Source organism: Labeo rohita, chromosome 14, assembly GCF_022985175.1.
Source record: "Labeo rohita strain BAU-BD-2019 chromosome 14, IGBB_LRoh.1.0, whole genome shotgun sequence".
NCBI classification, from domain to species: Eukaryota; Metazoa; Chordata; class Actinopteri; order Cypriniformes; family Cyprinidae; genus Labeo; species Labeo rohita.
The window spans coordinates 31540779-31567605 of record NC_066882.1 but is presented as its reverse complement, the minus strand read 5'-3'; the positions used below and the strand labels follow the sequence as shown (position 1 = coordinate 31567605).

At 35.3% G+C, this 26827-nt stretch overlaps 1 protein-coding gene across 1 annotated transcript in view; it reads right to left on the bottom strand.

Moving 5' to 3' along the window:
• abcb7 (ATP-binding cassette, sub-family B (MDR/TAP), member 7) overlaps positions 1 to 26605 on the bottom strand; it is a 67764-nt gene extending 41159 nt beyond the window's left edge. Inside the window, 7 exon segments of the mRNA XM_051128162.1 lie at positions 109 to 377; positions 11307 to 11439; positions 19503 to 19622; positions 21131 to 21205; positions 21350 to 21430; positions 23624 to 23829; positions 26303 to 26605. Of these exon segments, the coding sequence (XP_050984119.1) occupies positions 109 to 377; positions 11307 to 11439; positions 19503 to 19622; positions 21131 to 21205; positions 21350 to 21430; positions 23624 to 23829; positions 26303 to 26378 (960 nt within the window). The 5' untranslated portion in view covers positions 26379 to 26605.
• Positions 26606 to 26827: the final 222 nt, after the last annotated feature.

Genomic DNA, 26827 nt, shown 5'->3' with positions numbered 1-26827 from the left:
CATGCGTGCTGAACCGCGGGGCCTGGTCCGTAAGGATCAGAGATCCACTATGATCCGTTTCACCCTTAGTAATAAACATACGAGTATGAGTATATCACTATGACTTACCAAAATGCCGCTGACAAGCATCATTTCAAAAAGCGTTGGCCCCAGGTTAAAGACCAGTGCGCTGAGCACAAAGCTGATTCCTCGAGTGCCACGGTCAATCGCTTTGGACAGCGCTCCCGTCTGCCTGCTCAGATGGAAACCCAGATCCAGGTTATGAAGATGGAGAAAGACGTTCTTGGCTATCCTCCTGATGGAGCTCTGAGCCACTTTCCCGAACACTGCGTTCCTCAGCTCATTGAAGAGAGCGGATCCGGCGCGGGAAACACCGTCTGAAAACACACACGTTCACTGTCAACACAACACAAACTTAAAAGTACAGAAAACAAAAATTAGATGAAGCGTTTGCCACTTCATTTACATAGTCGCTGGAGTAAACAAAGGGAGTCATTGTGTGCGGTGATGACAACTTCCAATAAATTAGGAGTTATTGGAGGCAGTCACAGCAGCATTCTCGTGCCCTTGGCAATGACAAAAATGAAGAGCCTAACACTGCACACTGCATATTATTTGCATGTGCGTACGTATGAATGTTAACAAGCTTCAGGGAATATTCACACAGTCAGAGGCTTGAAACACTCTAGACTGCATGACAACAGAGTACGGTGACTTCTTCCTCTTCACTCAAGAGCACCTAAAGCTCATTAAGCCAGCCAGTTTAAACTCTTCCTTCAAGTAGATCTGACTCACTGTATAGCTGCTTTTCAACATAAACACCATTTAGGCACCATTTAGCCTTGTTAAGGCTGGATTTGCTTTAAAACAACTGTATGCATTTTTACCTTGAAATCCCAGTTTCAAAATCATTATGATTTCTAATGAGGTGAATGTTTTCTCATTCTTTCCCACGCTCGCCTCAAATGTCTGTTCTGGTAATATGTAAGTTTGGTGAGCGCATACGAAATTCTGCAAAAAAGGTAGAATTAATGCACAAGTATAGCAATCTATTTTAATTAAAACATACTTAGAAGAGTGACTTGCAGTCATTTAACTGCAGGGGGCTTAAAAGTTACAAAAATGCACAAAACTAGTAGTTGCTTAAAGCAAAACTGAACAACAAACAAGTTCATTTAGAGTTTGTCAGTTGTTTGAAGCAGCTTGACACAGAAAACTTTGTGGTGACTGTTAAACACCTTTGAACTGCCATTGGTCCATGACATTTATGTTACAGGAAGTAGAGTAGTAGTGACCACATACTGTGGGCATAATACTGCGATATACCCCAGTACGCTAATGGAGTACTCTAATGCCCAGAGACATTTGAGAAACAAATCAAAGAAAAAAGAAAAAATAGTACCGTTTCAAATATTCTGTATGTTGCATTAAAATAAAACACTGTGCTCAGTGATTTTTCTTTACCCAGACATTTAAAAATAACACATTTCAGAGGTGTAACCGCAATACAGTGGTATCTTTGTTTAAGGTTATCATACCGTGAAAATCTCATACAGGCCCATGCCTACTTCTGACCAGCTGACACGTATGTGCTTTTTGTTTCTATTTATTATCTATGATTTTGCCTGCTGTCCTGCTGCTTTCAAACTGCGTTCCTTTTTTGAAAATTATGTTAAAAGTACTGTTCATGATATTTATATTTTTGGCAAACACTTTGAGCGTACAACTATACATTTCACAATATTTGTTCTTTAATAAATTAGCCCCATGAGTAACATACAGTAGGTAGTTAAAACATTTATTTAGTAAAAAGTTGTTGTTTTTTTGTTGTTTTTTAAGGCAAACTGTTTAAGTATTAACAAATGGTAGTGTATTCTTGTGGACATTTTTAAACACCACATAAAGAATATATTTACAGATTACATATGTGACCCAGCACCACAAAACCAGTCATAAATGTAAATTTCTCGAAATTGAGATTTACACATCATCTGAACGCTGAATAAATAAGCTTTTGATTGATGTTAGGTTTGTTATGATAGGACAATATTTGGCCAAGATACAACTATTTGAAAATCTGGAATCTGAGGGTGCAAAAAAATCTAAATATTGAGAAAAAGTTGTCCAAATGAACGTCATAGCAATGCATATTACTAATCAAAAATTAAATTTTGATATATTAGTTTCGATAATTTCGACCCATCCAATGTATTTTTGTCCATTGCTACATATATACCCGTGCAATGTAAGACGGTCCAGGGTCACATATTAAGCAATTATATATAAGAAATTAAATACTTGCAATCAGCTTGTAATCATAAAATGCAATTTATTCCTGTGATTTCAAAGCTGAATCATTACTCCAGTCAAATGATCTTTCAGAAATCATTGTACTTTTCTGATTTGTTGCTCAAAAAACATCATTCATTAATTATTGTTGTTGTTGTTGAAAACAGCTGAGCAGATTTTTTTTTTCAGGTTTCTTTGAACAGAAAGTTCAGAAGAACAGCATTTATCTGAAATAGAAGTCTTTTGTAACATTATCTTTTGATCTATTTAAAGCAACCTTACTAAATAAAAGTAGTAATTTCTATAATTTCTTTCTATCTATTAGAATGATTTCTGAAGGATCACGTGACACTGAAGACTAGAGTAATGATGCTAAAAATTCAGCTTTGATTACAGAAATAAATTAGATTTTAACATATATTTAAATAGAAAGTAGTCATTTTAAATAGTAACAATATTGCACAATATTACTGCTTTTGCTGTATTTGGGCTTAAATAAACGCAGGCTTCGTGAGCCTTCGTGAGAATTCTTAAAAAAAAAAAAAAAAAAAAAATCTTACTGTCCAAAAATTTTTGACTGGTAGTATAATTACAAAGGAAACTGAGAGCCTGTACAGCATTTGACCACTGGTTTTGCAAAAAAAAAAAAAAAAAAAAAAAAAAAAAATTTCGGTTTTAAGTAACATCTACTGATGAACACATTAATTTCTATTTTTATTATCATGAATTGCTATATCTTTGGAAGGATTTTGTCTTTCAAAACGGTAAAATGCACAAATTTATTTATTTCTTATTTGTAATGAAGGTTTTTTTGTTTTTTTTTTGTCAGCTGAACCTCTTTCGCTTGGTATATTCACTTGAAGTCCCCCTGAGATTTTATGATAATAAGTTAATAATTAAGTAACACATTTGCATGTTCACAGTTCTCTGATGTTGGTTCATGGTCACATGACATGCAGGTAAACAAAATATTGCATCTTCAGTAAGTCTTTTATTTTGATTGCTGTCATTTGTATGATCTGCTGTCATATCGTATGATCTTTTCACTAAACTCAAAAAAAAAAAAAAAAAAAAAATACCTTCAGTTCCTTCACAAACCCATCCACGAAACCTTGACGTAATGCAGTGGTTCCCAAACTTTTTCTGCCAGGCCCCCCTTTTGCAGAATAAAAAAAATTCAAGCCCCACCCCGCAATTACATAAACACAACTTCAGAAGGATTTATTTGAAACGTAATAATTCAAATTCAGTGTGTGACGACTTACTGAAAACTAAACAAGGAACTAGTCACTTTTAGAGTAGAAACATTAAAAGTAAAGCATGCAGCTTTACTATGTACTATTTTTTGTACTATGTAACAGCATTCATTGTTTTTTAAACAGATTTTCTTCTCTTTGTTATCTTTGTTGTGATCTTTGAAGTAGATTCATCATCTACTTTACGTTTACCTGGCACTTGACTTTTCAAAAACTTGTCCACACTTAGAGCAGAACTACTATGCGGCATTCACTCGTAGTTTTACTCGGCTAACGGCAATTCTCATTTCTGATATCAAGCGCACCATCTAGTGATCTGTTATTTTACGACAAAAACCACAACTGATTACAGACAGTTGTAGTGGGTACTGCGAGTCGTCTTGAGGTGAAAACGTTTCTTTTTACATAAAAATCTAGGGATGCACCGAAACGAAAATTCTTGGCTGAAACTGAAACTGCTTTGTAATAATTATTTATTATTTTATTAATTAATATAGTCATTTTGTTAGACTTTTTAATTTAACTCAATAGTATTAATGATACTGAATAAAAAAAAAAAAAAAATTTTATTCAGTTCTATGAAACAGAATCAGATATAACTTTTTTTTGACTAATTATCAAAATAATGTATAGTCCTACAAAGCTAATATTGTCATAGCATGTGAGCAGAGCATACCGTCACGAGAGGGTAGCGTAATTTTACAAGCGTTGTCCAGTACAGCAGTACTACAGCATGTTACAGCACAGTATGCATTGCTATTGCAAACTGGAACAAGTATATATAGAAATTTTCAGTCGGCGCGTTATTTGAGCGGTCTTTGTATTTCCGCTGAGCATAAGCGGTACACGAGTGGAGCATTAATATGGGCCGTGAGCAACTCAACGGAACGCACATTCATAAAGCGGGATATTGAGCGGAGCGTCACAGATTAAGTGGTGTGCTTGAATACTGCCGGACTGCGCGGCAGATTTTTTCGGCCGTCATATTTTTCGAATTTCTATAAAAATCGGCTGTGCACTAGCCTTGCCACGCCCCCCCTTATCATAAGTCCGCGCCCCCCAGTTTGGGAACCACTGACGTAATGTAACGTTTAATGCACTTTATGTCGTTATTAACACTGAATGGCCATATAGTTCATTTTAAAAATATGATGTTAGAATTGAGATATCAAAAGTCAGTAATGAACTTGACATGAACATCCCATTTAGGTTTTATCTCCTCGTGGGAAACAAAACTGCTCTTAATGCATTAAATTCACAGCCCCAGGATGAATAGTGCCTTAAATACAATATCAATCAAAGCAAATTCTGCACAGATAATCTGTGCCTCGCAGCACACACAAATCACACAAGCAGCAGCAGCTCGGAGAAGCATTTAATGGTCTGTGTGCACAGGACCTAATGGCTCTCATTAAAATATGCAGTTATGGGAAGACAGTGAATTTTCACTTTAAGACACAATGATTCGCTAAGTGGTTAGTTACCATTAGTCATTATCTTCATTTATCTTTATTCAAACATGCACTTGGGCTCCATTCGGTGGCACAGACTGCACACTGACATCCTCAACAAAAGCAAACTAAGACTAGAATAAATTAGTCGGTACTGGTCAAACTCCATGGCAAGAAAAGTTGGTCCTTTTCATCAATTTTAGATCACACCTGCACTGTTCTCAAATTCTCTTCCTTAGTGTGTTTTAGGACACTATATGGTCTGTTTGCAACACTGTTGCCACTAATTCAATCTTAATTGTGCAGTTATTTACTAGAGTCTAGTTTACAATATTACATACTGTAAAAAATAACCGTCAATTTAACGATAAAAGACTGTAAAACTGCTACAGTAAAAAACTGTTAAAAGGTTAACAGTAAGTTTCCCTACTGTATACGGTGAAAAACTGTATTGGACATTGCATGTAATTTTACAGTATACCATTTTTGGAAGTGAAAAAGAACGTATAATTTATGGTGAATAACCGTAAATTCACAATCCCTATAATTCCCTGCGTTACATATTTAATTTGATGTTTGTTTTTTGTTTTGTTTTTTTTGTAATAACGGTTTCTTCATAGTTTTTTCTTATCAGTTTTGTACATTAGGGTTGTATGTTACATCTAATGGTGTTAAATTATGTTTGTTGCATTATTTCAGTTTCATGTGTGTTATGATGGTGTTTAGTGTTTGTGTGAATGACACTGTGCACCTTCTGTATGTGTTTATATTTAAAAAAAATACTTGTGATGGGCTTTGGTTCATCATGTGACTCTCTCATCACCACCTGCTTTCGGTGGTTATCAGTGTATTACAAAGGTACAAAACAGATTTCAGTTCTTCAATAGGTTGGTATATTAACATTATACCAGTTAATGAAAGTACAGTATTTAAATGTAAAATCTAAGTTAAAACCGTAAAACCAAAAACATTGCCACTGTATTTTTTACTGTAAAATTCCGGCAACCACAGCAGTGTACTGTAAAAACACAATGAACGAAATTAAAACTCATGTTAACTAATCTGATTTTAGAAACCGACTTCCTATAGCCAACTGTCAATTAAGTTTATAAAATAATTTTAACATGAACATACTAATACTTTGCACATACCTAATTTGCGTCTACTTAGGAATAATATTTTTTAAAGCAAAAATAATTGAAACAAAACAATTAAAATTTGAAAATTAATTTCTTGCATATAACAGCAAGTTAGTCACAGCACCCATGCATGTGAAACTGGAGTTAGCTGAGAGATTTTCGCTGCATCAGCAACTACACAGTTTAACTGCCTTTAAATAAAACAATGTGAAACATATTCAGGCATGTGATTGGCTAAGGACAAAAAAGCAGGAAAATATACTAAGACAACCAACCCCCCCCCCCTCCCCCCTCCCCCCAAACTTATTTTTGTACACATATTTTAACTTATTTTTGTACACTCTGTGGGTAGTAACTACAGTACTGGTACAACAGTATTTTCTTTAGCGGCTATAGAAAACCATTCCCTTTCGTTCCCTTTAGTTACTGTTGCTATGTCCGACAAGCGACGCATAATATAATAAAATATTGAATGGGAATATACGTTGCACTTGACCTATCACTACAAGACGACTCGACAGATTCGGCAGCATTCATTCGCGGAAAAATCATTAGGCCTACATAGTCTACATGTAGATTCCTTTAAATGTTAAGGGGAAGATTAAAAAAGAGAAACTGGGTCTGTGAATTCAATTCTCACAGAATCACAGTTGAATTCACGATTGAATTCATATCTTGCTACTCAGTCAGAATCTCATTAACCTGGAGTCCCAGTCTCTGTCACAATAATCATATAGGCTATGTGATGTTTTAGGCCTATTTTGCAGACATCCATTTAAAATGTAGGCAATGGCTTATAAAGAAACTTTTTTCCATATCCACTTAGGTTTCTCAGCTTGCACTCTAGCATTTGTGTGGTCCAGGTAACGTTAGCTTTGCATAAAAAAAAATGGTTATCATTCGCATGGCTACTTTTACTTGAGTAAAGAAGTTAAATCAGTACTTCTACTTTTACCAGAGTATTTTTTAACACAAGTATCTGTACTTCTACTTGAGAACGAGAAGTGAGACGGACTATTTTCTTTAGCGGAAGCAATATAAATCGTTTTTAAATCAATAAACTCCTTTTAAAATCAATATTTTGTGTCAAATTATTGATTTATTTTGTAGGTAGCCATGTAATAAGCAGGATAATGTAGAGTTTGTCTTACATGTGCTTCATGAGGCACACACGCGCGGTCTCTTGCTCTCTCTCGTCATGCACGCGCTACGCGGTTTGGAGCACAGTCTCTGTCTCGCGGGCGCACTCACTCCCTCGCTCTAGATTCCGGGAGAAACTATTTGCGGCCATCAGATTCAGTGAGCTATATATTTAATATAATAATTAAAATATAATTATTGATTTTTCATTAGACTATTTTTTGGTGCCCCCTCAGCACTCGGTACCCTACGCACAGTGCGTGATGCGCGTGGTGGGAGCGGCAGCGCTGAATGAACCTTATTGAAAAGTGTTAACTTACCATCTTATCAGTTAACGGTTAATAATCGGACAATGATTTGCGGTTGTCGGCTGGGAAAATTAACCGAAATGAGCGACTGAGGTAACTTACACTGCGCAGCAGGGAGCTTGATTGACAGGTGATCTGACCAATCATACTTCGCCATCCGCCATTTGCGAACGGTCGCAAATACGTCCTTGTTGATACTTGGAAAGGAAGGAAAAATGCATCTCTTTGCCATCTGACGTGTCGCCCGGTGTGGCCCTATTGCTCGGGGACGGCGATTGTGGTTCCGTCCCGGGTTACCATGGTGGCGGCTGTGAGATCGCCCCCCCCCCCCTTTTTTTTTTTTTTTTTCCGGAAAAATCACATCCCTGCATATTATTAGTGTGTTTTGGACTTCATCTGGACTGAAGCACAGGCTCTACTCTTCAGCACAACGGTAACCTCACAAAACAGACAAAAAGAAACTCTTCAATACTAGCAGATCTCTCCTATATCATTGTGTGTAAAAACACATAGAATAACACTTAAAAGAGAAGTCCACTACCAGAACAACAATTTACAGATAATGTACTCACCCCTTGTCATCCAAGACGTTCGTGTCTTTCTTTCTTCAGTCGTAAAGAAATTATGTTTTTGAATTAAACAATTTCAGGATTTTTCTCCATATAACAGACTGATATGGTGCCCCGATTTTAAACTTCCAAAAGTCAGTTTAAATGCGGCTTCAAACAATCACAAATGTGGTTGTAAATGATCCCAGCCAAGAAAGAAGGGTCTTATCCAGCAAAACGATCGGTTATTTTCATAAAAATAATACAGTTTATATACTTTTAATGTCAAATGCTCATCTTGTCTTACTCTGCCTGAACTGTTTTTGTTCCGGTTCATGTCAGTTAGTGTATGTCGAAAAACTCCCATCTCATGTTCTCCCTCAACTTCAAAATCATCCTATATCGCTGTTTTACCTTTTTGTTAAGGGTGTTTGATCTTCTTTGCATGTTGTTGAAATGATTTTTGAAGTTGAGGGAGAAAATATGATTGGAGTTTTTCAACATACCCTAACTGTCTTGAGTCAGGATACACAAGAGTTCAATGAGAGCAAGACAAGACGAGTGTTTGAGATTAAAAAGTATTTAAACTGTATTTTTTGTTTTAATGAAAATAACCGATCGTTTCACTAGATAAGACCCTTCTTCCTCGGCTGGGATTGTTTACAACCGCATTTGTGATTGTTGGAATCTGCATTTAAACTGCATTTTGGAAGTTCAAACTCGGGGCACCATATCCGTCCATTATATGGAGAAAAATGCTGAAATGTTTTCCTCAAAAAACAATTTCAGTACGACTGAAGACAAAGACATGAACATCCTGGATGACAAGAGGGTGAGTACATTATATCTGAATCTTTGTTTTGGAAATGGACTTCTCCTTTAATTTCAGCTTTTCCTATCCTTTTATTGAGAACAAATCACTTTTTTTTTTTTTTTAGGTTTGACAGTGTGTTGCTGTTTTTACTTGATTTTACATTAAACTACTGGCAACAGTGTTGTCAGTGTATTACTTTTTTCTACAGTTTGTTTGCCATAAAACCAATTTACAGTTTATTACTGTTAAAATAAATGTTTTATCTTACATGATTAAGCCTTTCAACCCCAGAGGAAAATCCTGAAGTGTCCACATTGAACAGAGAGAAAGTAACACTGACACAGGGCTGCAGTGAGATGATTAAGCGAATATGTAAGTGATTGCTGAGTATTGGTGATAAACATCTGCTGTTAACAAGCCGAATCACTGAAGTAAAGAGGAACAAGAACAGATCACTGAAAGGAGAGGAGCAGAAACACAAGAACTACAACTGATTTCCAGCCATTACACATTATTACACTTATTACTAACCAGTTTGACTTTATTTCTGTCATAAATCTACAGAAGCTTTGTGTTTTATTGAAAATGTTTGGTCTGAATTACCACTTTGGTGGTCAGTGTTCGCGTCAGTTTTTTAAAATATTAGCTATTTCTCTGGCTGTTCTGTGTGTTAACAAAACACATTTATTACAGCAAACACAGAGTACATAAGTGATCAGCGAATGCTGGTAATATGTTGATGATGAAGTGTTCATCGTGCAGGTCTTTGATTCACTAATTTCATCCAGTATCTAAGTTAAAGAGCACGTCTAATTAATTAAAATCATGACACTTATACAATTTCACATAAATTTAATAAAGGTTTAACAAAAATGACATGTTTAGGGCCCTATGAAATGTTTTATTTTTTCTCACCATATGTTTTATTGTCATCAAATGCTGTGTTTTAGCATGTCTAATTATTTGAATGCATACTTAATTTATTCAAATTTATTCTTAAAATAGCCTTATGAAAGGTTTTTTTACCCTCAGAAATTGTGTATTGTTGAATTGTGAGTTGTGTATTTAAAACGTTATGGTTATCAAATGAAGGCATAAAAAAATTATTTAATTTATCTTTTTAATTATTGAAAATTAAGCAAATTTTTTGGCTAACAATGGGGAATTTACTATTACAGTTGAAACATAGAAGAAATGTTTTGTGATTATACCCTAAAAAATAAGCAGTAGTAGTAATAGTAGTAATGCATATCTGGCACAATGTCTTCAAGTTAAACCAGACTTTTATTTTGATGTGTTGTCATGTCTACCTTCGCATTTCTGTGTGTATATGATATGACGCTAGTTTTCCTAAAATGGAACGATCAAATGCTGAAATCACCACGAGCGTCACGCGCGCTTCAGTGTATGTAGTAAACAAAAGCGCTCGTCTGCTCCATTCATTAAAACAGACACACAGAACATGCAGGATTCACATTTAAATGGTATTTTTGCAGCATAATATTTACACATACTAGTCTATATTGCGGTTTGATTTAGGTGTAATGACCTACTTTTGATTAATTCATTCAAATTTTGACAAATTCCGTGACATTCCGTGTTATTCAGTAAATTTTGTTTTTACAGCTGGATTCCGCACTTCCGTCCGCGTTTTCTGCATCGCGGAAATCATAGGGCCTACGAGTAAACTAATGTAAGGAATAGTGAATGAGGGTATAGGGTGTGATTTTGAACACAGCCTCAGAGTGTCTACTTTGAGCTCTGGAAATTTGCAGTATATTCCTGTAGGCTGCTTTCTCGAAAATGACAAATATTACCCAGAATGCACTGTTTTCTACAGTATATTACTGTCTTTATAGAAAATGGTATGTTACTGTCAGAATTTGGCCATTTTTCTGCAGCAAGGGTTTACAGTGTACTAAAAATGACAACAACACAACAAAAACATAAAATAAAATAAAATAAAATAAAATAAAATAAAAAATAATAAAAAATAAAATAAAGAGGGAAAATATACAAATATTTAACATATTAATAAAAATATTTAATGATTATTAACGCTAATTGTTGTGCAATGATGGGGAACGGTTTAAGAAACGATCGTGGTGGAGCTGATACATTGATATATTTTGGCCAGGAACTTGAGGTCAGTGCTGTCAAAGAGACGAGCAAATAAAACACAAACTTCCAAATTGCATTTGCACCTAGAGCAGATGCATGCATGACAAAACACATTACAATGAATCTAAAAAGCAATATTGACACAAAACTTTTAGGGAAAGGTCAGTTGGCACTTAATATGCAGCACGCTTCCCAAAATGAAGTCAAACACCTGCCAAGACAGGAGCAGGCGGTACTTACAGCCAATCAAAACAGCCGTTGCCATGGTGGCCACCGTGTTTGGCGCGTCGTTCAGGTTCAACATGTGTCCCGACATCTGGTTCAGGCCGTCCACCGCATATTTAAACATGAAGGGCACCATCACATTGGTTATCTGGAGAACAGGCAGAAAAAAGGAAAGGTTGATGTGAGCGCGCCAAATGTTTTTCTTGGTTCCTGAGTGCACTGATGGGCAGAGGCTCAGCAGCATTAACAGCGGGCTGTGTGTGTCCTCCTGCAGACAGAGCTGAAAATGAGTTGCTTGATGCATCCACTAATGGAATTGAAATGGTTATTAAAGCTAATTAAAAGCTTGCGGACAGCTGCTGGGTCGTGCCAATAAACAGAGGCGCATTAGCCGGGCGACATTTCCCTTGAATCTGGCCCCACTTCTGCTCACCCCTTTCATCGCATCACGACTCATTTTAGGTGAATGGCACATTTCTACACCACACCATGATGAATCTTCGGAGTGAATCTCATGAAGCCTGTCAAGAACCTTTAGGGGTGTTCATTTGGACGGTTCATCATGATCTGATATCTATTCTCATAGGCAGCGATCAACACCTCAAAAAATGATGCAGTATAATTTGACTCAGGGGTATATCGATTAATATTATATTACATGCATATTTTACACAACCATTTACATTTTTATTAACTCAAAAATGCAACTAAAATATCTAGCATGAATATTTATCTGAAAATTGCACATCCTGTACCCCAATTGGAACATAACAAATAAATAACAAACACTTTATTTTTTAATAATATAAAAACTAAATAATTGGGAAAAATAAAGTCTTACATGAAATCAGTAATTTGATGATAAATTATGACAGTCAAGAAATTCCATGCTAAAAAAAAGCAATGTGTAAAATCTAGTTAAAACACTCAATAGGAAACAACAAAAATGACCTACTCCAGTTGTGAAAAAACAAGTACATTTATGTACAAAAATAAACAAAATATAACTGCAAGCGGTTCAAGTGCTTTAGTGCATTTAAAAAAAAAAAAAAAAAAATACAAAAAAATATGTAGCAAGCCTGTAACCACCTAAACCAATGATTTAAAAAGGCTTTTTATGCAAATACAGGTAATTTACCACAGAAATAGTTTTTTTTTTTTTTTTTTTGACGTTTATGATTGTTACAGTGCCAGCCGTGGTCAGATCTCCTTAACTTCTCAAGCTTGTTTAGAATCACCCATCGCATGTGCTTGTAAAGTTTTGTAAAGTTTTGAGTTTTCCTTTAGGCTTTATAGGACTTTGGGTAAATTTGGACTTTCAACATTTTGTTTTAATAATTATAGACCTAGAAAGTCCAGAGAATTGTACTGTAGTATTTTTCCAGATTGAGCAAAAAACCTAGGACTAGTTCACAAAAGTACATTTTTCTTCTAAATCATTTAACAAATGATTTGACTGACAGCAGAAGTTCCATAAGTAAATATTGTATAAAAAATTAATTTTTAATTTCTTCTTAATTAATTAATTAAATTCTTAATTAATTCTTAAAAAATTATCCTTTAGAATTTCATCAGACATGCTTTTGATCATTAAAATGTAACGAAACAATTAAATAATAATAAAGAAAATTATTGGAAAACAGAGTCACAAACAAAACTAACAAAAATAACAAAATGCATTTCACAGGGCCTTAAAAACATGCAATTAAAAAATAATAATAATAATAATAATAATAACAATAATAATAATAATAAATTGCTGTTAAATTCTGCAAGTTTCATGATTTCAATTAATTAGACATGCTTTACTTTTTTATATGTATCCATTAAAATAGAGTCCAGAAAAATTAAAATGAAACTTGGGAAAAAATAAAATATTTCATAGGGCCCTCTTTATTTTATTTGTGTCTTTGTTTTATTGTAGCTGTCCTTTAGTTTGTCACTTGCGTCTGGGTTCTTATTATTAATAACAAAGATAAAATAAGAAATGACTATGTCATGATATAAATTGTTGTTGTGAAATAAAATGACTATATCATGAAATAAGATTTGGCTTTATCCTTTAAGTGAACTTACCAACATAGCAAAGATCTCTACATACCTGTAGGATCAGTAGTTGTTCACATACCAGTGTAATGGCACTGGTATGTGATTATTATTATTTTATTTGTTTATTTATTTATTTTAAAGGGAGGATGAAATGCTTTGTTTTAATAGATAAAATAACTATGGTCTCCATTTGGATCATCTATTATTCAGTTACTTTTCCTGTTGTTCTATGTTTTTTTTCAAAGTATTGGTTCAGTAGTAGTATCGTGATATTTTAGTCAGGTATCGTATCGAAGTCAAAAATTTGGTATCGTGACAACACTATACTCTCTAGAGAATGTTCCTGCACCGATTTGGTTCCGATCAGGTGAAAAACCTAGGACTAGTTTGCAAAAGTAGGTTTTTCAAAAAATCCAGAATACCCAAAAATTTCACCAGGCTCACGATCAAATCTGCATGCATTCTGTCCAACGACATAAGACATTTGAGCCTGCGACTGACTGTTTAGGAGTTATGAACAATTTTGTACTTTTTAAATCGCTGTAGCGCCCCCATCAGGCCGACTGGGGCGAGCCTTGGTGCGGTTGTCGGTGGTGTGAATACTACCATTCCTCCAAGTTTCAAGTGTCTATGACTTACATTTGGCCTGCACGATCAGTTTTACACGGAGACTGCTGATCCTTGGACGTTCTAACAATTATAATAGGGTTTCAGTGCTACATGCTTGAACCCCTAAAAAATAAATGACAAAAATAAAGCTGTTAAAATCTATTATTTATTTGTTTAGACTGACACTGGCACATCTGCTACACAAATTCCCTAATAACTACCATGCAAAGAAATACTGATATATCACAGAAATCTTAAAGAAATTACTATACTATACTAGTAGGGCTGCTTTGTACTTGTCTTGAGAAAGAACAAATTAGATAATACAGAATAACAAAGTGAACCAATGTAAGATATAGCAATGACCCTATATGACAATTCAGCACCAAGTCACCCGTATTGTTGATCATGGAGCTATTTGTTGTACCGTCTTTCATTTATGCTTTTAAATTAAATAAACTGTACATTACTGTGTTTAAACAGACTGAGAATCTTCAATGAGTGAAAATCTTGAAACTAAACTGTCTGAATGAATTGAGTCGTTTACTCAACTTCATGTTGCTGCAAATCTGCATGACTTACTTCTGGGCAACAGATAATATGATAAATGTTGGGGTCCAAACCATACTAGGCTCCGTTACCTTCCCTTGTAAGGACAAAAAAAACAGATATTTCAAAATAAATAATTTTGTGTTTTCTGCAGACAAAAAGAAAGTCATGCAGGTTTGCTTTTACAGGAAGCAACAGAAGCAAAGCAGGGATGCGTAACGTACTAATTACTGCACTGAAGCTTCATTTGTGGAAGATAAAAATGAGCTGCCAACACCTCAGTGATAATTTCGCTTTCAAACAGCACGCATCCATAGCAATGCCCTTTTCCAAGAGGACAGAGTCAGGAGGCAAGTGGCTCTAAACCAGCTTTAGTTACCAATCTCACCACACAGGACCAAACAACAGCAGCCTCAAATGTACTGCATGAGCCCAACAAAACCTGTCTGTAAGGAAGATGAAGGTTTGTCAAGCTTTTCTTGTTCTCCTGTTCAATAATAGTGGACGATTCTTTCCATTCTGAATTCTGTGCAGTGGGACGATAAGATGACAGGGGTCAGAACAGCTAATAAAAAAGGGAGTTATCGGTCTATGAAGACCTTGTCCGTCTTTATCTGTGTCTCCAGACAAATGGTACCTACACGAGCAGGTAAGGCACACATGGGCAAGAAATCTCACTGGCTGACCCTCAGGCCCACTGGCACCACCAATAACTTGGTTGATCTCTTTAGATTTGTCCATAAATCCGTTTACTTCCAATAAACTTGTTTCTACTCCTATAAATTAAAAACTTTAAATTAATAGCTTTGTGTCACTCAGTTTATTTAAAAAAAAAAAAAGAAAAGATAATTTAACCTACCATGTTGTTTGCATTCTAGTTCATTACTTTATTAGCTGTATGTAATATTATGACAAATAAATAAAAATACCATATGTTTGCCGATATTCAGGATAGGGTTGTCACGATACCATAAAAATGACTAACAATACAATACTAGCTGAAGTATCATGATACCAAGTAGCATCACGATACCATGCCGTATTCTGTTAATTTAAAATTCAATTCTACAAAATGAATCAAAATTTCATAAATAAAAAGATGTAAATGAAAACAGAAAGGATTTTTCTTTGAATACTTCATTAATGTGAATCAATGACTGGCTATTGTTATCCATGAAATCATGTAAACTCAGAGGCTGCACGAAGTGATATTTAGATGTGGTATTTATACATTTGTGACCCTGGACCACAAAACCAGTCTTAAGTCGCTGGGGTATATTTGTAGCAATAGCCAAAAATACATTGTATGGGTCAAAATGATCATTAGGAAATTAAGTAAAGATCATGTTCCATGAAGTTATTTTGTAAATTTCCTACTGTAGATATATCAAAACTTAATTTTTGATTAGTAATATGCATTGCAAAGAACTTAATTTGGAAAACTCTAAAGGCGATTTTCTCAATATTTTGAATTTTTTGCACCCTCAGATTCCATATACTGAAATAGTTGTATCTCAGCCAAATGTTGTTCTATCCTAACAAAGCATACATGTTTGGAAAGCTTATTTATTCAGCTTTCAGATGGTGTATAAAGCTCAATTTTGAAAAATTGACACTTATGACTGGTTTTGTGGTCCAGGGTCACATTTAGACTGTATTTATAATTGCATAAATAATGCTATGAGATTAATATTTAAATACAAAACTCTGAATACAGAAATATGTTGGAAAAGACTGTAATATGATGGGAAACTTAAAACCGCCAGCAGGTGGCAGCAAGTGTTCATGATTGATTCACTGAATCCTTCAGGAGCGAATCAAATGACTGTTTTCATGAATGGCTTAATGTATCAGTGATTTGCCTAATCCGGAGTCATATTCGAACACAGAAACTCTTGCTCGTGTCATATTTCTGAACTGTCAGGAGCATTTTTGCTCGCATATCTTGAAATTTTCAAGTTAGCAGCTTGTATATTAAAACATATTTGTTTAAAATGTTAATAATTCCGCTACGTTAAGGACTGGAATTGCATTCGTGATCGCAAACATGCTTCCAGAAACGAATTATTACACCTGTTCTAAAAGTGGGCAAATGAATAAAACTGCGAGAATACTTTCTTGTAAGATATTATGATGCTGAATAAGTCATTCTTGAGCTGCTATTTTTTTAAATAACATCAGACAGTCTAAATCAGACCCTCTCTTCTGATAAACTGCAGCATTAACAACAACGTGCAAGTGCAACGTCTCATTTCAAACTGAACTGAAGCGTCAGGAAACACTGAATACCACATAAAGCGTGTACACAGCATATACTACACAAAGCACAGCAGAAAGACATTTTGGCAATCAACTTGTAATGTTTCTGCTGGCGTGCATGTTCAAATGAACATTTTAAACCGCGTTCCAGCCGTGCATACAACCTATCTTACGGTACTACCGTTTAAAAAATGTGATGGCACCGCGGGTATATTTAAGCTTTAGTATCGCAATACTACTATAGTACCGGTATATTGTGCAACCCTTATTCAGGAAACATGCAAAGTGCACATACTTGTTTCTATTTACTTTGCAAAGACTACATCAGTACTTCTGCAGCAATATAGGATGATTTTGAAAAAAATTTTGAAGTTGAAGGAGAAAATGCGATTGGAGTTTTTCGACATACACTAACTTGAGTCAGAATACACAAGAGTTCAATGAGAGGAATGCAAGATGACCGTTTAAGAATAAAAAGTATTTAAATCGTATTTTTTTTAATGAAAATATCCAATCGTTTCGGTAGATAAGATCCTTCTTCCTCTGCTGGGATCGTTTACAACCGCATTTGTGATTGTTTTGAAGCCACGTTTAAACTGCATTTTGGAAGTTCAAAATCGGGGCACCATATCAGACCATATGGAGAAAAATCCTGAAATGTTTTCCTCAAAAAACATAATTTCTTTACGACTGAAGAAAGAAAGACACAAACATCTTGGAAGACAAGGGGGTGAGTACATTATATGTGAATCTTTGTTTTTGAAGTTGACTTCTCCTTTAATTTCAAGTCTGAAGTTTATTTGAAAACTTGCAAAAGAAAAGATAGATTTTGTGCAGATCAGTACTAGGGGCACAGAAACTTCACTGCCATCCCTACCCCTCCAAACAATCACTCTTTCAATATGAAAAACACTTGAGTTCACCAAAGATTTTCTATAATATTTTAAGGATGTTAGGAAACACAGTAAATGAGTGAAATGTCATCAGCAGGTCATTCACTCAAGATGATGTGCAAAAAAAAAAGAAAGTGTCAAAAACTGAAATTTCATTTCTGGGTGTAAATTAGTGCAGACAGAAAAGAAAAATAACACACAACTAGTGTCTGACAAAACGGTTTGTTAAAGTTGTCATGACATGACGGATCAAATTTCAGTTGATCTTCTGACATGTACAGTGTCAAAAAACTACAAAAACAAACAGTGAGTTTTTAGAACTCAAAACTTCCTTCTCACTGAAAAAAAAGAGCATCGACATTTATTAAATATGCAGTAAAACTAGTCGTTCTCCACTTCCAGCATCAGGATGCACAAAGTTTTTGAATAATGGATCAGATAAAAATTGCACTGGCGTATCTGCATATCTGTAAGTAACCAAATATTATGGCATTTTATGGTATTCTGGAGTACGCTAACTGATCAGTGTTATTTTAGTCCACTTTTGAACTATTCAGTTCAAAACCCAAACACAAATATTGATAGCCTAGCGGTTAGCGCACTGACATATAGTGCAACTGCACCTCTGACGACCCGAGTTCGAGTCCCGACTCGTGGTCCTTTGCCAATCCCATTCCCAACTGTCCACCCCATGCTTTCGTGTCTACCCGAGCACTTCACATGCTCAAAGACAGAAGGGAAAATAGTCACTACTAAATTGTGACATTAAAAAAAATTATTAGTATAATACATAAACCTTAGGGAATAATAAAAATGATTAAAAAGTTCCTTAAAAGTACATTGACGCTTGTCGAATTCATATTTAGCACAACAGGGGTGTAACTGCACACGTATTTGTACCGCATTAGTTCAGCATGTGTGTATTATGAACAACCACAGCTTCGTTTTAACCACTGCATGTGCAGAACATTATCTGAATATCAGAGTTTTCCCCCTATCAAAAGATCGACTGTAAGGCTGTTTACAAACAAGATGCACACAGTGGAAAAAATACACACTTTAACGAAGATACACACTATCTTTAAAAAAAAAAAAAAAAAAAAAAAAAAGGACTGGTAAGTTTAAGGACATTTTGGTTATCTATGAAACACAACGCAATTAAGTGCAAGATTCAAAATACAGGTAAAATACCTGTACAATTGGAAAACTCTCTCAAATGAATGCAGCCCATTGTGCCCAGGTTTTTTTCATAGCGCAGGATGGGACAATCCTGTTTATACTGATATAATTTGATGCTGCAAACGCATCTGGAAAATAATGAGGGACACAGAATGAGCTGCTGCTGTGGGAAAGTGCAAGTTGTCCTAAAGATGAGACGTGCTTCATATTAAGCACTTCAAATGAGCTCTTGCCTTCCTGCCAGAGGCTCGTTTTATTTGATGCATTTGTTCCCTTACATCTTACAGTTGCATCCTTATCTGTAAATGCCGGAAAGTCACATAAGTGTTTACATTTTCCACAAAGGCTATATTTGTTAAACTTCACTGAACGAGCGCATACATGTCAAACAGAGAATACCATTTGCCAAAATATTTTGCATCCAAAATTGGAAGCACATCATATTAGTCAGTTCCAGCAGTACTGACAGACTTTATGTAAAGAAAGTCATAGAAATGTCAAAGAAAAAAAAGACATACCAAACATACCAAAATCTCATTGTACATTAAAACCGTAAACAAAACCAATCAAAATACAAACAGTCAAACTGTAACTTTTGTCACAGAACTAGAACTGTACAAAAAGACAAATGTCCCATTGAACGACATAGTGTTGGTATAATAAAGTAACACACCTTGGCTCCAGCGAGGAGACCCAGCGATATGGCCACTCGAGCGCGCAGGTCCGGTCTGTCCTTAGGCCAAACATACGTCAACATCGCTGCAAGAATCTTTGAGGAGTTCACTTCCTTAAGCTGGGAACAAACAAAAAAATGTAGGGTTTCTTAGTTTAAAAACATAAATATTAAAAGAATACAGAATTAAAGAAGAAAAAGTTACTTTTTTTCCATTCACAGCTTTCATTCTCTCAAAACATATTAATTTAAGCCAAAACAAAATGTTTAAATGGGAACCTCCCAAAAATACATATTACTATGTACATTGTACATTATAATGTGGTGCTATTTCATAGAGTAGCAGCACTGATATCGGCAGCAGGGGGCAGCAGAGATCCACAAATCCCTCTGTAATCCAACTCCAGATCAGTGCTCATGACACACCAGTTCATTCCATTGTCAATCAACCTGGTGACAGGTTAACCAACCCATCAGCACATTAGAGCAGCACAGTGTACAAAACCAGACCGCCAACATTACAATCAACAAAGCTCTCCACAAGCACAATAAACTATTCTGGTTTGTCACATTTTGTTGACTTGATGAGGTGACAACCTACATGAAAGTATAAACCACAGATGCCACCACAGAAAGTTTAGGAAAACCACTTAACGGTCCAAATCCACTCATACACAAATGCACTCAACAGTTTCAAAGCTATATAAGGAAGAGGTTCTGTTTGTTTTAGATTAACGGATCACTGTCCAGTTGCACTAAAAAAATATTACAAACAATGGTCAGCTGAATGGTAATGCTAATACATAATCTGACAACTCTTGGCAATGAGGACTAGATCTGAGGAGTGTAGTTGAGCACGGCTGACATATTTTATTTTTTATTTTTTCTAAATTTAATGTTTTTCTTTTTTTTCTTTTTAATAATTTAATAATTCAGTAAAATATGATCTAAATATTGATCAACATATCCATTTTATTTTAAATCTGTTTTAGTTATAATTTTTCTCAATTCTGTATTTTATGATTTAATAAAAATGAATCTTCAAAAACTACAGTAAATTAAATAATACAACCTTTAATCAACCTTTTAAAAAGTAACCAAATAAAAATATGACAGTTCCTTTACAACACTGTATTTTTTATAAAATAACATGCTGCACAACTGAAGTTTACTGTACAGATTTGTTGGGGGAAAAAATTCTCTTGATTTTGTGATATTGCATGATTTACATTACTCTGGGAAGTACATTTTGCTATACAATAACAATACATTTCTGTCATTAATTTATTTGTTTAATCAAAGTATTTTGGTGTTTCTGTCATGAAGACCTTTGAGTTTCTGACATTCAACGTTATACATTCAATTTTTCGATTTCAGCCAAAAGAAAGGTCTTTTGTAGTTATTATATTTTGATGAATGACTACAAAGACACAATTTTGCAATAACATGCACTAATTAATATTCACCAAAAAGCCCAAGAATCTGTTTTAGCAAACCATTTTGGATTTCTTATTGTGTTTGTTAAAAATGGTTGTCTGCATGATGAACATGACACACAGAATACAGATTATCAATTATATAAAACCAAGAAAAAAAAAAAAATCAAAAAGAAAAGAAAAAAGCCTTACCACATTTTTGGGGTCTGCACTGAGTCCTCCACCTGCATGGCCGTGCCAGCACTGTCTCTCTGGAATCTGTAAATGCTGAAACACACCAGCACACAGTTTAACACTTTGACAGCAGTCTATATATTAGTTATTGTGATAAAACATGAGTCAATGTCAGGAAAAACAAACAAATCTAACAATATCATGCAACAAAATCAATGTCTCATATTTTTCACGTACTTTCACTGCTTCTAGGATCTGTCGGCTGTTCTGAGCTCGGCTGTTGGCCCATGTTGACGATGCTCGGCTTTGACTTGGAAGCTGAAAGAAAGTCAAGAAAAACAAGGTAAGACATGTAAATGAAACGTTAAATATATTAATCTTTTCAGTAGATTACTAAAGAACATATGTTCATAACAGCACATTTAGCTGACCATGATTCATTATTAATTCACTATTTTACTCAAGCTCCTGAGTGATTCTTCAAGATCCCAAAACACAACCGATTTCCCTGGAAGTCAGAACTGTGTAATGCATTGTGAAATAGGATCATAAAAATACATCTATATACGCATATAGACATTAAGGCTATTTCTTTGCTGAATATCTGTATAGGTTCTTAATGTTAGGATACTGGCTGATTATTTTCAGCTGTGAATTATGTGAATGTTTTGGTAGACGATTATTTGTTCGGTTCATTTCACAGTGGATTCTTTGGTCAACCAGTCACAATTCGACCACAAGCTTTGCAAACAGACTTTTATGAAAATTAATACAGCAACACATAAGCATGTTAATTCTAATGCCCAATCTGTGATCAGTGATTTTTATGTGAAATGTAAGGATTAATGTACATAAAAATGCATCAGTAAATCTAAGTTCTAAGTGCCACTGAACTAATCAGTCTTATGTATTTGACAATTCAGATACTTCTAGCCACTGCCATTAATGCAGTCATTAAGTAGTCAATTTCATGAAATCACTATAAATTAGTTTTTGGGGGAAAAAAAAAAAAAAAAACTAACAGACACATGAGCTTAAAATGACAAATTTAAGTTAATGTTAAAAAATAAAAGGTCAAAAATTCAGTCAAAAGTGAAAAGCACCGGAGGGTTCAATAGCGACCAAATTATATACAGAATGCAATCAGAGAATGCTCCCCTTAAAATCACTTGAGCTTTCAATCATTCCCAAGTTCAGCGTGAGTCTATCAGTGAAGTGAGTTCTGCACTTTCACCAAAACTCCCATTATAATCAGTGATGCTGTTTACACTGCTCAACGAATGTAAGCTTTTATGCAAAGGGAGTAGATTTAAATATAATGGTATAATCAGTCAACACATATTTAATGTTTTCAGCTTTGCTGTATTAGAAATAACATTGTGTGTTTTCAAAAGATTTTCACATGTAAAACTGATTTCATATGCAAGGATGTTACTCAAAAACACATAAATGAGTGTTTAGACTAAAGTCTAAATAGTATTCAAATCTGAAGCCAAAATATATATATCAAGGTAGAAAATGTACTTTTATTTCTAAGCACACCTAGGGAAACAGTATAGAATGAAAAATGCAGTTCATAACCCCTTTTAAGACTGAATACTCAACTAGCTGTTTACAAACTCTATGACTAGTTGATTGATGGGAGAAATAGAAATATAAATAGTCATTCAAGTCACTGCTCATTTAAAATATATTATTTTCTATGACAATGTCAATTCCATCATGTCTTAAAATAAATCACACTGCAATATTTTGCAAAGTATGTCCAGTTTTTCTTTAATTTCGATGACAGTGTTGACTAACACATTATTTTTTAAACATTTTACTGATCATCACACCTTATAGGGATCTTGTGGCCTCTGTTTGGCACAAGGACTCTGACAGGTGTGACAGAGAAAGTTTTGGTAGGGAAAAACATACTTCAGTCATAATAATATAAAGGGGTTTGTGACTGGTAAATAGGGTCCCGTCATATGCTACACTGATATGAGCTGAACGGAGGGCGGGATTCAGTCTTATCTGGGTACACATACAGTATTAGGTGACTGTTTATATCACATGACCCCCAGGACGGAAGGAGTTAACTCCAAACCAATGATTAAAAGTTAAGTGAAAAACAAGAGGCTACAATAGACGGTTTGAATACCAGTCAAATGAACTTGTCAGCTGACATTACATGTCACAATACACTAAAATCGCGTTGACCGCGTAGCAGAAAATGCTACGGTGATTCTTACTTATGACCAACCACGACACTTACATTTACACAGAACAGTGACAACTTCATTAGTCACGATGAACCATAACAACTTCCTACTTCAATAAGCAACGGCCAACAAGAAACAGCATGCAAACAACATAACAAATAGTTTACTTCCAACAACGTACCGTATGTGGCACTACAGAGTGTGTGAGATTGCATCAGTGAACTCCTGTGTGTGTTTAAAGTTTGAGTCTCTGCCCTTGTCTCATGGTGTCGCGTCCTAAAGTGTGTGACAGAGGTGAACGTACCTGATATGTGCTCCGCTCTTTCCGTTTATTCGCCGCTCTGTGCTCGTGATAGGTCCACGCGTGAACGGCGCGGCTCTGCTGAAGCAACAGTGACAATTTTCGCCTTTGAATGTGAAATCCACATTTCAGCGGGACCAAGAGCGGCGCCATGCTGAACTGAAGGGCTGAGGGGAACGTCACCCGTGACGTCATTTCCGCGCAGCTGCCTGCCTTAGCCAATAGAAAAACGACAATGAATTTCTTAAGATCGTTCATTGTGAATCATTACATCTAAAAAGGCCTACATTTCGCTTTTTTAATTTTAATATGTATGTACACCCTCCTTTTTCTGTTAGAGTTTTGCTTTTATGCAACTACAGCACTAAAGGTGGACACTGACTGTATGTTAAAAAAAAGTGCCGCAGTTGTTATTTGGTATGCATCACTTAATTCTATTGAAAAGATGAATAGCTCTCGCCACTTTGTACTTTAGTTGTACACTAATGATAATGAACGATCAAAACACGACAAAAGACAAAACATCAGACTCTTTTACATGCCATTTCTTAAAAACCAGTTTTATTAGGAAATACGTTTTGATATTTAAAAGAGATTTCAAGAATCATAAGACATAAATATCCGAAATATTAAACGTCCAGTCAGAGTGTCAATTTGAATTGTGTCAAATTACACCGATCATTTATATACAGGGCTCTTAAGTCTCACCCACGCTAAAAAGTAAGGGATAACTTGTCCCGCTATATACTGTTAATAGACGAGGCGCAGGCTTGCAGGGGGACTTCATAGCTGTCTTAACAGTTAAATTGCCACCTATACGGTGTACATTTTAGGACATCCTCAGACGTCAGTCACAAAATAAAAAGGTATGGAACGCCATTGGGGACAATACCTATTATATGAAACGCGAGAAATCTGGACGCATTAACACGCAAAGTTTGTACGTGTTTTTTTTGGTACGTGTAAACGCGAACGTTTTGTACGTCTATACACGAAATTTTTTGTCGTGTTATTTAAAGACACGATCGTTTGTATCGCCTTAACGTAACATTTTTGGCCGTGTATTTTTGTTACGTGTTTCTAGACGAACGTTTTCGTCGTGTAAACATGACATTTTTGAACGTGTAATATTTCTAAGTCTTATTTGATGTGCGACATACTAATTTTTCTGTTTTAGTTGAACTGGTGATAATTTAGGGTCATTGATTAAATACACTCAATGACTGCATGAATTAACATTATATTCTTTTGTAACGTTAAAGGAATTTGTCCTGTAGGTAAAATGAGTGGTCTCGGTGATCCAACGACCACATTTCCCCTCTGATTAATACATTCGAGGTGTCCACTGCAAATAGCCTACTTGTTGGCAGAACTAAATACACTAGGCCAGTCTAACGTTACCCTATATGTGGAAAAAGTCACCTCTTTAGTCAGCAGTTTCTGTGGCGTAACGTGTAAAGGGAGACCGGGGTTCTATTCCCACTGACAGCGCTTTTTTTATTACTTTACAGTTAATAAACGCATTTGTTTTCAATAAAAATGATTTGACTTAAAATTCATTTTAATTCATAAAAGTTACATTTAGGGTAAGGTTAGGGGTAGCGCTCTTTAATATCTCAATAAGTTGCCATGATTTTAATATTGTTTTATAAATATAATGATTTACTGTCAGTTATATTGCAGGATGTTTAATGCACAACAATACTGAGGAGCAAATAGTGACGTTATCTCTCACTATTTATAAGTAAATAGCATCTAAATGTCTACTGAATCCACAACTGTTGCTATTTACACTTGGACTTGGACTGGCTGCCCCACAGTTTACGTTGTATGGTCCGCCTGTTGTAGTGATTCTGTAATGTTTATGTGTCGTATGATTGTGTCTGGGTTTAAAGGTTGAATAAAGATTTGTGAATTGTCATAGGCTACTGGTGCTTTGTTTTCTGCTTTTGGATTTGCCTGACTGTTATAATATAATTGTTAAATTTGTGATTGTTACAATATATTGTTGTTATTACATTATTTTTATCTGATATATACAGTATACATTCAAGATATTTGTATTATTTCCAGTCAAACTGACACCCCAACTTCAAGGAGCATGTCTCTCATACCAGATTGATGCTGGCCCACTCGGAGATTACTCCAGTCATTTTGAAAAAAAACAATAGCCACAGTATTTAGTATTTAGCCTTTGCTAACTTTATTATTCATTGTATTTATTAAAGTTGAATGATTTATGGCATTTATTGGCGCTATTATGTATAATTATTGACACCTCACCGTGGACCTCACTAATAATTAAACCCTGGCTATGGCCGTATCCAGTGTTGTATGTTCTATGTATGTTAATATATGTTATACATATGTGTATATAGCCTATTACATCACTTATGTCTTATATAAGTCAACTGAACGCAGTCTGTAAAAGTTCTTTGACAGTTTAATAAAAAATTTCTAAGAGCCATCATAGAGAGCAATCCACTTTTCCACGTTACCGGAGACAAAAAACCTGCATGAGTACAAACGGGATGAGATGACACAGCACTGACATCACAACCAACGTATAAATGCATCATTGACTCTAAAGTTTAACGCCTGCCTATGTACATGTCAACGTAAAAATATGATCTCATTCACGAACAAATGTTACGTGTGACGTTTGCATAGGTATTTGCTTACCTAACAGCACGTCATCCCTCACGAAAAGAAATGTCGTCTGATGTTTATATACGTATACAGCAACGTGCCATCCCATCACAAATGCAAATTAAATCCTAAATAGAGCAACGCTATTTGCTGTTGTGCAGTCTGACGCGACACCCGAACATATACTTCGTATTTACGCGTACAAACTTTGCGTGTTAATGCGTCCAGATTTCACGCGTTACATATAATAGGTATTGTCCCCAATGGCGTTCCATAAAAAGGTGTCATGCCTCAGACTGAAAGGCTTCAGGTCTCAGTTAAAACGACGTTTGGTGTCAGGTCTCGTACAATTAGGCATCAGATTACTGACTCAGATTAAAAGGCATCAGACGAAGGTACGAGGAATGTGACGTCAAAAGCCACGCCCATGTCCAAATATGTCACATTTTCATTCATTTTGAAACAGGAAGAAGCATCGATAAGAAGATAGTACTGTTGTTTGCAAACCGCTAAAAAGAAGTAGTCGTTTGCTTTAACAATGTGTGCGTCGTTTGTGTG